This window comes from Corylus avellana, chromosome ca7, assembly GCF_901000735.1.
Source record: "Corylus avellana chromosome ca7, CavTom2PMs-1.0".
Classification (NCBI taxonomy): Eukaryota; Viridiplantae; Streptophyta; class Magnoliopsida; order Fagales; family Betulaceae; genus Corylus; species Corylus avellana.
The window spans coordinates 21,179,062-21,190,409 of NC_081547.1; the positions used below are offsets into that span (position 1 = coordinate 21,179,062).

Below are 11,348 nucleotides of genomic sequence, written 5' to 3' on the forward strand. Positions count from 1 at the left end.
TTTGGCGACCCACAACCATGTTGTGGTCATACAGTGTGTTAGTGGGTCTAGGTTTTTTGTTTGGGATAAGCCCACATATTTTATTCAAACCATCACAAAATTGACAATATTTCCCGTTTCTTAACCCAAAACTTTCAATTGAGACAATGTCTCCTTAAAACTATAAAAAAGTTGTCAATGTCCTCCCAAAAAAAGATAAAAATGATCACACCCATTTTTTAAGAAGACAAATATACCCCTATGATTTTAGGAAAAAAAAAAAACACTAAAAAACTTTTTTTTAAAAAAAATAATAATAAATAAAAAAGAGAACAAGAAAAAAAAAAAGAAGAAGCAAAAATCAAGGTCACGGCCTTTGACAAAATGAGGAGTAGCTGAACCACTTTCAAATGACTAAAAGATGGTTCAGACACTCCGGCCTGGCCGGCCACCATTTCACAAGAATATTGGCAAACAGCATTGAAACTACAAGGGAGCAAGAGAATGGCGAAAGGGCTAAAAAAACTGGCCGGTGCAATTGCCAATGATGAGGGGAGCTATATATGGGTACGTAGTACTGGGGTATGATAGTGGAGGGTTCAAGGGGCAAGCGGGCAAATGAGAAGAAATGGAGGTGTTGGCAATAGAGTTTGCCATCAAAAGGATACAATCGTTAATATAACAACTTTTTCTTTCTTTTTTTTTTTTCCCCTTCTTTTTTTGTTAATATGACAACTTGAACAGACAAGTTTGTACATAATAATAAAATCCTCATATTTTCCTTTGCATTTTCTTTATAGTATAAATAACTCTATATTCCCTAATATAGAGCTATAAAACAGTTCATATCATGATAATGAAAACAATAATTTAAAACATAAACAATACATAACATATATCTCATGCTTTATTTCACATAATAGATATACTAACAAGTTCATACATCATCTTTCACAAGCTCATACTTTTCAGCCCAAATTCTCGGTCGATCAAGATTGAAATTATATACAGCCGAATTTTCAACCATTCTTTCTCACACCAAATTCTCTGATCTCTCTAGTTTCGGGTTAAAGTGTTTTAAGGGTGTGAGGAAGGATTCTCAAGTATTGGAGTGCTATGAAGGTGGATTTTCGATCTAGAAGTTCGAAGTTATCATTTAGAGCGGAGTTTTCAGTTTAATTAGTCAAGTTATTAGATACACAATTATAATGGCCATATAAAATATATGTGGCTTAACAACGTACTTGTAGCGCGGTTGTAATGCCCGTATAAAAATGTAAGTGGTAGTTAAATATTATTATAATGCTATAGTAATTCTCGTAAAGATTAATACGTGAAAATGCTACACTTAGTAAAGTAATTACTTTATGGTGCTTGTGTAACATTATAATATATATATATATAGTACGAATAATATGATCATAATTAATCATGAAAGCAGTTGACTACTTTGTGATTTGCTATTATTTAAAATGGGTCCTGCATACGGTTTTGTTGTTGCCCAAATATTGTTAAGATAAAAACAATGCATAAAAATAGTATATTCATAAAAACAAAGGTTTCTTTTTTTTTTTTTTGGTCTTGGATTTAAAAGTATTAGGCTTATTAACGTTTTAAATCGGCAATTTTCATTATTGAAACCTAACGTGAGAAGTAGTCATAAAACGGCATAGTACTGCTCCAATCGATGGAGCTAGTTAGTCACATAAAGTTTAGTTGATTGGAGGATTATTTTGTCTGTAATATTGGTTCAATTAAGAATATTTACCCTTCATGCACGTACACTTGATACATTCTTAATTTTATGCAAACAGCAGAAGAATTACTATTGACAAATATATATATATATATATATATATATATATATAAAAGTGAAAAGATTAGTTGAGAAAAATGATTGAACTTATAGGTTTTATGCACGTGAAAGCTTTAGAGTGGATCCATAAATAACATGTTTTTCTCCTGATAGATAGATTAAGGATAAAAGGACATTGATTAACATGTGTTTTATGCTTTTCTGAAAGATTAAGGAAAGTGAAAAGAACATTTGAGAAAAATGATTGAACTAATAGGTTTTATGCGCGTGAAAGCCTTAGAGTGGATACATAAATAACATGTGTTTTCTCCTGATGGATAGATCATGATTAAGGATAAAAGGACATTGATTAACATGTGTTTTATGTTTATGACTTGTGTTTTGGCAAATCACCACCAAATAAGGCAACAAAATATGGACGAGAAATTGCCACATCTAAAGGATAACCCCACACGATGTAAAAGTTGAAGATTTTAGTAAGTGATCCCAACTTGTTTTCAAAAGATGGCGGTGGGTGACGGGTCTTTTTAAAACTATGACACATTGACACAACATTATAACTTTATCAAATCTCCCTCCATGCTAAAGCTCTCCTTACGTGTCATTGCTTATATTCAAATTCTGCTGGGAGTAGTTGCATAATTACATTGCATCACTCAAAAAAAAAAAAAAGATAGCAATTTTTTTTTTTTAAATGGGCTTTTGTGTTCATATATTTGGGAAGAAAAGTAGGACAAAACCCATGGACTAGCCGACACCCTATAAAGTATCAACATATATAAAAGGTACTAATTTGGAAAATCAAACCAAAAGAGGACTATTTTGGAAAATGTTTTTCATAAACATCCTTATTTTTTAAGGAAAAAACTGCATATTTTGTTTATGATCAATATTAATATTATTATTATTTTCCTGTATCTTATATTACCTTAATTTTTGGATTAGATATTCCATTTTACCTCTATTAATGTATTCCCATATTCTATTATATGTTTATACCAAACACACACCAAGAAGCTACATGTTAGATCCAAATCGCTCAAATGAAGTGTATGGCTCCATTAGACACTTCGTCTAGTGAGTATTGGGCTTGACTCTCCCTTTTCATTAATAACCTGGGCCCAAATCTAAAAAGGCCCCTCACAGGACTCTTCCAACTTCTTTGGTCTGAACATTAATGATGATGATGATGATGGTGGCAATCTAATGTAATGAGTCATTCCAAAGTACAGATTCAAGACACCTATTTCAACCATTTTTCCTTGATGAATTGGTGTAATAGAACAATAAAGGATAAATTATGGGCAAAAAGAGTTTTTGTTACAAAATTGACAAATCATTCATCTAAATATTCAAATGAACATCTAAATATTCAGACTGCCAGCCGTAATGGCAGTCTGACTGCTAGTCTGGCCCTTTCAGCTTTTGACAGCTCAACACAAGCCTAAACAAAAGTGGTATTCCTAATTAAATTCTAGGTGAGAGTAGATCATGAAAGTACGATCTTTTAAAACATAATTTGTTTTTAAACTTTTTTTTTAAACAAAAAGAAAAAGAAAAAGAAAATCTCTTTAGCTAAGGAAATGTCTTCAAATACCCGATTGATCCTGAAGCATGACTCATGTTTTTAATTTACTTATTGAAAAACTTAAGAAAATTAAAAACTTAAGAAAATTAAAAACCAAACACATCTAAGTAATATATATATGACCCTAATTATATACCATTTCTTCTTGCGGTTCATTGAGATTAAGGAAAATGTGATTAAATTTGAGTGGTTGCAAGTAAAACATGTATTGCGTACATATATTTTTTTTTCTTTCTTGGTTGGGGGTAGGCTATCATGGAAATTGGAAGGAACAACAGCTATAGCTAGAGTCAGATTCAACAGTAACTGTGAGTTAGATTCAACGGTCAAATACGATTAATTCAAAGAAAGAAAGTCGCAGTACTTTTTTTGGGCGTCCAAAATTCAACAGTATTGTTGATTATAATTCCAAAGTGGGAATAAACCCAACAACTTCAGTGGTTGACTTTAATGATACCTTCACTTCCTTCCTATCTATAATAGATTTCCTTTGCCAGCACAAAATTAGGAAGATCAGGAGGGACCATTTTACTTGTCCAGCACAAAATTAGGAAGATCAGGAGGGACCATTTTACTTGTCCTTTTTTTCATATTAAAATCGGGGAAGGGGAGTGAGGAGATGGATGCAACAAACATAACATAAATAAAGGGTTGGTAACCCAACAATAAGCTTTGATACATTTAAATCAGTGTGGAAAAACAAAAAATAAAAGGGAATATGTCAAATGAATGATACAATCTTAATTTTTTTTTAACAAAAAATGCTAAGAAAAATGACGGCCATTAAAGTTGTGATTTGAAAACGTAGAACAATTTGCTTTTTTAAATTGCAGGCAGTGGCAGAGCCACATTAAGACCTGAATGGGCCATGGCCCTAGCTCCCAAAGGTTAATAAAATTTTGACTTCCAGCAAGTATTTTGTTTTTATGTGAGTATTTTTAAGGAGCAACAATGCCACTTTGCTGATGGTCAAAAACCTGATCCAACATTTTATTTTCAGGTTAAGACCTGAAGGAGCCACGTTTGTTCCAATGTCCCTTGCAAGTATTTTGTCTGGGCTGAACTTTAATAATTTATTTTTTCATAATGTGGGTAATGTTCTTTCATCCGTGGCAATCAAAAATCAAGAAATGGAGCAACTAACTGGCAGTTAGAAATCAAATCCCAATTATTAAAATTAAACGTGTACACATTTTAGTCTAAATAATATTGCAAAAATTAAAAGGTATTGGGTAAGACTGAAATTGGGTATTTGTGATTATTACATTGCTCTAAACTTGAGATTTTTGCTTGCTTTCTATGTTGATTGAGTTTAGAGAGGCCATGTATTGCTTTATTTTGGTTCCTCTCATGCTTCATTCGTATGAATGTTTCTTGGACGGTTTTTGGGTTCCAAATTTTTCAAATTTGGGGCTTTTGTGGTTGTAACTTGTTTGGGTGTACATTTCAAAGTTGTTTTGGGGTTTTCCATTTGTTGATGATCTCGACTTGTGAAATGTAATTGTGCTGTGATAATTTCCACATGAATTTTTAGTGTCTCCCTCGATCTCTACCTAAGCCTCCTCTTCAGGATGCCCACAATCCTCTTGAGGAACCTCTTGATGACACTCCTAGGGATGGAGAGTAGTCTGCTTGTGGTTCTCTGCCTTTGTCAATGGTGATAAAAAGGGGGAGAAGTTTTGAAGAAGAGGGACTCTTCTAGCTAGCTAGGGAGATGGTCTGCTTGAGGGGGAGTTGTGTTGATATTGAGCCTACCAAAATGTCGGTGATGAGGAGATGCACTTGAAGAAGATTGACTAGTCCGTAGGCAAACAATTAAGAATCATGTTGTCATATATACGGAGTTTTAGACTTTCAAAAGGGTTTTGTAAGTTTCTTGTGTGTACTTTGAATATTCTTCATGATGATGAGTTCTCGAGTTTGGTTGTGATTTTTTCTTTTGATTTGTTCTTAGGGTTTCCCGCTTCATAACCAAATTGCTTGTGTTGTGGATGTGTTGTTTATTAATGTTTATTTTATGAATAGTAATAAAAAGTGAATGTATAAACAAAAAGAGAAAAAAATTTGTTTTGTATAAAAAATTTTGTTTTGTAATGATTTTTTTATTTAAATAGTAATAAAAAAGTAATTGATGTGATGTAAAAAGTAAAAATGTTAAGTTGATTTTAAGATGAATTTTTTGAATCTTGAGATTAAGTCTGGCCCATTCCTTTGCCAAACACACCCTGAAAGAAAACTTGACTAGGAAGACTTTTGCATCATTTGATAATAATGTTTCTTTAGAAAGTTTCTGTTTATTTATTTACTCTTTTCTTTTTAGTAAAAACAAAATACAAAAATATTAACAAATAACTTTAAACATAATACTCACAAAATAATTAGAATTAATTTTATTTTAATACCTTATCAAAAAAAAAAGGAAAAGAAAAACCTCCTTTGAACTTGTTGGTCTCCTCTTTTTACCACCACACCAGTATCATCAAAGTTTGCCCAGACGATACCGAATTATTGATGGATTGGTCAGAGAAAAAGAAAGGGAGAGTGACAGCTCCATAGCTGATTTTGATGCTGGTTTTTAATGTGGTAGGAAAATGACAGCTCCATTAGAAAAAGATGGTAATTATAGTTTGACATCAGAGTTAGTACACCCAATTGATTCGCATTCAACATTATTCAAGACAAAACAACAACTCTACATTGAAGACAGCTCCTCCCTTCTCGATTTCCTATGAAGTACATTACATGCATGTCTACTTCTTTTCTTTTTTTTTTCTTTGTGGGGGGGCGGGGGGATCAACAAAGAAAGAACCTCGAACAACGGCGGTGGCACTCAAATACCCTGCAGTTATTATGGCTCGCTTTTAGTTGTGCATCGGGTACCTAACTCCGGCTGCCAAAACTCTTTGCTGTTCTATCTGTAATGTTTCATCAAACCAACTAGATTTTAGTCTTTAATGGACCAGATATGATGCCAGAAGACAAAAGAGAACATTAAAGGTTTGAGGTGTATACTTACTTGGAACAGTTCGTGCAATTTGTTTTTCAGGTAGCAATACTCATGTTCTAGCAGCTCCAAAGCTCTCAAACACCTGATCACCAAAATCCCACATCGTAAAAAGACATAATAATTTCTCTAATAAATCACCATCATTTGTTCTTCTCTTTCTTAATATTAATTAGTCAAAAAAACAAAAAACAAAAAAAAACGAAGCAATACTTACTTAAAGCCAGCGGTGTGTTTGATAACCCATAAAATAAAAGAAATTTTAAATTTTTTTTAGCGTTTGATAATGTTCTAGCTTTTATGTCATTCTTGCAAGGGAGAGAAGATGATGAATCATTCTATTCAAATTACTAATAATTTAGACAAATAATATACGACGTATTATATAAAACTCACATTTTCCAAATAAATAATCGGACCATACAAAATAAAATCTCTAAATCAAGCAACATTTCTTGTTCTCTTTCTTAGTAAAAAGGTAATACTTAAAGCCAAATGTTGTGTTCGGTAATCATTTTTAGGGTGTTCTTAAGTGTTCACGTTGAAAAATTATTTTAAAATGATAAAAAAAAAAAAAAAAGAAAGAAGAAGTTTTAATTTTATACAGCGTTTTACGACAAGAGTTATTTGATAATGTTTTGACTCTTTCCTTGTCCTGAAATTCACAGGAAGAAGATAATGAATTCTTCTACTTAAATTACTAGTAATTTAAACAAGTAATATAAGACATTTTATATGAAACTCGCGTGCCTGAATAAATAATTGGACAACTAAAAATTTTTAGACATGTGAGTCTCGTATATTTTGTCTTACAATTAGAGATAATTTGGTGTAATCCCGCAATCCGAAAAAGTGATGGAAGCGCGAGTAAAGAGGAGGAAATAGCGCACCCACCCGGCACGGTTGTTCTGTTCAGAAGCGGCGCGAAACGCAACGCATACGTTTCTGACTCTCTTGGCACCGATGCTGGAGCTGCTTCCCATGAACTGATTCAAATGGATTCCCATTTTCTTGTAGTCCGAGAACTCCCTCTCCACCCTGTCCCGTCACCAAAAAACAAGCATTAAGCAACCAATGTTCAAATTCAAACACAGATGTTTCTGTCTAGAGAGAGAGAGAGAGAGAGAGAGAGAAAGACTCACAAGAGTGCTCTGAGGTTTTTTAAGAGCTTCTCCGACTCATGGAAATAGATGTTGACAACCTCGGAGACAAAGTTCGGGGAGCTCTCATCTTGTAGCTGCTGAAGCTGCAAGAATTGCTCATCCAGCACTCCCTAAACACCAAAACCAAACCAACCCCATTACAATATTTGTCAGCTGACAAAAAAAACACAGCAGAAATAAGAAATTAATGGTCGGATTGAGCATTACCTGGTGGAAGAGTAAGGCCAGTAGACGATTCATGTCGGCCCGCAACCGATCCATACCCAACCCGAGCATCCACACAGGAAGACCCGTCTTGGCAATTCACTTGTTGAACACAAAAAAAAGAATTAAACAGCAGAAAAAGGTGGGATTTATTCTTCTTCGTTTGGCTTCGGGGTTTAGGGTTTTGTGTAGTTGATGAAGAGCGGGAATACAACGTGCTCATAACAACTATTTAAAGCCAAACCAGTGGAGCAGGGCCCCACTCTTGCAACGGAGTAAAGTAAAAACTCTTGTGTATTGTTTTTTTACACGCACCAAAAGCTTTTGGCCCTTCTTAGGTAGTGTCGTACTACAACATGTCCTTTGCGTGGGGCTCAGGGGGAAATAAATAAATTCATTGCATGGTATGGTAAAAAAAAAAATTCTTAATAAATGGTCAGAGGAGGAAAAATTACATCAGTAGTTAATTTATTTGAGCGTGACTATAATAGCGTCTATCTATTGTAAATTAATCATGTGAGAGTTTTAGATGGTGAAAGCCGCATGTCGATATCTGCTCTCTCGATCTCGATTATATACACTACAATAATATTTACTCATGAAAACTGTTTTAGTTATTACAAATTTTTAGTAAACATTTATTTACAAATTAACAAGTAATTTGATATTTTGCATTGGAGAAGATATATATACAAAAGATGACAAGAGGTTTAGATTCCTTCATTACATATATTTATATATGAACTTTTTTTTTTTTTTAAAAGAGATATATGAGCTTTGGTGTATGAACAAAAAATGACAAAAAGTATGATGCATGTACTTCTTTAATTCTAAAAATATATGCTATTTTTGTGCGTATATTTTGGTTTTTGTTTAAAAAATGTTTTTATATATGACATAAAGCTGAAAAATACTTTTGTAATTTTAAAAATGTTTTGTATTTAGATTATTTGTAAATACTTTTGTTTTTAAATTTTTTTTAAAAAATTAACAAAAGGGAACTTTTTAACTAAATCTACCTTACAAGAGGTATATTCTAGATGTATATAATATTGTACTCCCCCTGACAAATTAATAAATCACATAGAGATGATCCTACAAAAAAGAAAAAAAAAGGGAAATTGGAGAGGTGAGCTCACGCGCCACAATGAGAATGGGGATAGAGTAACATTTTGGTCGAGGGCGTGCACTGTGGAAGTTATCGAGGTGAATGTGGGGTATCCACCGGACCAGCCTACAAACAACAGACTCACCAACTGTAGGGAGGGGAGGGAAGGAAGAGGCAAGGGCGGTGGTGACCTGCTGTCCCCGTTTCCGGTCGCCTCGCGTGCTGTCTGTTTGTGACAGGGTGGTGCGGCGTTGAACCCTCGCTCCCACCCGACAACTCTCTGCAACCGGTGAATGTCAGTCGCTTCCCCCCACTCCTTTATATTCATTTAAATAAATATAAATAAAAACAATTTGAACACCACCTTTTCAACTTTATTTAATAAAAAAAATTAACTTCCATTGTTTTTGCTTTACACAGAGCCTCCTAATTCACCTTTTTCTCGGTGCACTTTCCATCTGACTTTCTCGAGAAAAATGTTGCTGCTTTCACACAGCCTGCATCGAAGCATGGGGAGGGAGGAATAGAGCGCCCGGTAAACAAGGCTCTGGGTGACAGGTGGTCGAGGTGGTGCTGACAATGCTCGTCATGGCTTGGTGTGGACACGTGGCGTGATGGGTAATGCGTTAAGGTTGTCATTTTGTGTGGTCAGATGGTGGAAAACAAAACAAACAAACAAAAACAAACAAAAAAACAATTGATGATGATGATGAGACTTTTCTAAAGGGTGGTGATTGAAGCACAAAATCATAGGTGATTGTATATTATTGGACCACTCATTTGGGTTCGTCTGATTACCACACCCTCATAATTCCAAGAACCTCTTGTTTTTCTTCTTACCAAAGTGTTGGCATTATCATTTGCTAAAAAGGATTTGAATCATGACTATTTTCATGATATATCTTAATTAAATTGAATGTTGAAGTTTTTCAATATTACTTTTAGCATGAATGTATAATAAATTATTTGAATAAATCCGTCTTTGTGGCTTAAATTTTACATAAATATTAAAAATGTCACTTTGTGTGTTTTCGGTTCAATTTTGATTGCTCGTTTGAAAGGGTAACCAAATTGCTACGTAGGTATTTACACATAAATTAAAACAACACCGTTCAACCTACGAAACATATTCCACGTGTCTTTCATTACAAGTAAGTCCCAGTCGTGCAAAATAAACCAAAGCATCACTTGAAGTTTTCACATCAAAATCGAGAGAGAATAAGAGGGATTATAGAATTATCTGAAACACAAAAGACCTTTCTGCTACCAAATTATCTAAACCCTAGCTCACCATCTTCATCAATGTCTGTCAAGTGGTACATTTTTTTATATTACATTTGTCATCTCAATCGTTTCATAGCCTTTTTTTCATCTACATCATAACATTTTTTTCAACCAAAAAGGATAATGGGTCCAAAATTTTGAAGTAAAAAATAAAAAAAAAGATATTTATTCTCAAGAAAAAATCATGCTCAACTTCGATAACATGCATAAATGAGCTAATGTGAAGTTTAATTAATTAATTTATTTCACAATCAATGTCATTTTTTCTTTTACTGCTGAATTCATTAAAAGATATTTATTCTCAAGAAAAAATCATGCTCAACTTCGATAACATGCATAAATGAGCTAATGTGAAGTTTAATTAATTAATTTATTTCACAATCAATGTCATTTTTTCTTTTACTGCTGAATTCATTAAATACAAGAATTCAAAATATGAGTACTTTTTATCCTTTTCACTTTCGCCCCACCTGATTCCTGAAGGAAAAGACAATTCATAAGTCATAACTATAAGTACTTGATGGCAATTGTACATTGTTTTTCCCCTCTTGGATAAAAATGCTTGTCTTTTGCAGCAAACAAATCGGTTCGGCAGAGAAAAAATATACGAATTTAAGGAACGGAAACAGCAATAATACTCATTGACAAGTCTTAGAATTTATGGTTCTTTTTATGGGTTGGATTGCATTTTTGTTTCGGTTTCGGTTTCGGTTTGATAGTATAGTAAAAATTGATTTATGTGAAAAAAAAGTAAAAATAATTTTTTTAAAAAAAAAAAGTGAAAAAGTAAAAATAGTGTGAAAAAAATTAAAAAATTTTGTTTTGTAGTAATTTTTTTATTTGAATAGTAATAAAAAATGATTGATGTGATGTAAAAAGTAAAAGAATGTTGAAAAAATGAAAAAGTGGGATGAATATTGTTGTGTCAAAATCATGCTAAAACCTTTTATCAAACAGACCCATATGTTTCGTGAATATTACTGTTCAGAATTGCTATAGCAATTAATGCATTTTTTGTTATGTGTTTATACACAAAGTATAAGCCTCTACATCTATTAGTTTTTAAGTTTTTGTGTTGAATGCTTTACCAAATATAATAAGGGGAAACTTCACTTAATTTTTTTAATTGTTGTTGCTTTTGTAATTACTCCATTAACTTCAAAAAAATATCAATTTAGTGTATTTATCTTTCAATTTTTTCA

At 33.0% G+C, this 11,348-nt stretch overlaps 1 protein-coding gene across 2 annotated transcripts; it reads right to left on the bottom strand.

The window, feature by feature from the left end:
• Nucleotides 1-5,979: 5,979 nt before the first annotated feature.
• LOC132188613 (pseudo histidine-containing phosphotransfer protein 6) lies at nt 5,980-7,934 on the bottom strand. 2 transcript variants are annotated; one of them, XM_059603124.1, is made up of 5 exons: nt 7,758-7,934; nt 7,530-7,660; nt 7,282-7,425; nt 6,400-6,472; nt 5,980-6,298 (listed from the first exon to the last, which is right to left on the bottom strand). In XM_059603124.1, the coding sequence occupies exons 1-5, from the start codon at nt 7,824-7,826 to the stop codon at nt 6,245-6,247; spliced, it is 471 nt and encodes a 156-aa protein (XP_059459107.1). In that variant the 5' UTR covers nt 7,827-7,934; the 3' UTR covers nt 5,980-6,244. The 2 variants fall into 2 exon arrangements, with proteins under 2 accessions (XP_059459107.1, XP_059459108.1); XM_059603125.1 differs by lacking the exon at nt 5,980-6,298 and having other exon boundaries at nt 7,278-7,425.
• Between the last annotated feature and the right edge of the window lie 3,414 nt (nt 7,935-11,348).

Coding starts and splice junctions, on each gene's coding strand:
- LOC132188613 (XM_059603124.1), bottom strand. CDS start 7,826: ATGCTCGGGTTGGGTATGGATCGGTTGCGGGCCGACATGAATCGTCTA. Junction 7,661..7,757: donor TGGCCTTACTCTTCCACCAG/GTAATGCTCAAT, acceptor TTTGGTGTTTAG/GGAGTGCTGGATGAGCAATT. Junction 7,426..7,529: donor AAAAACCTCAGAGCACTCTT/GTGAGTCTTTCT, acceptor GTGACGGGACAG/GGTGGAGAGGGAGTTCTCGG.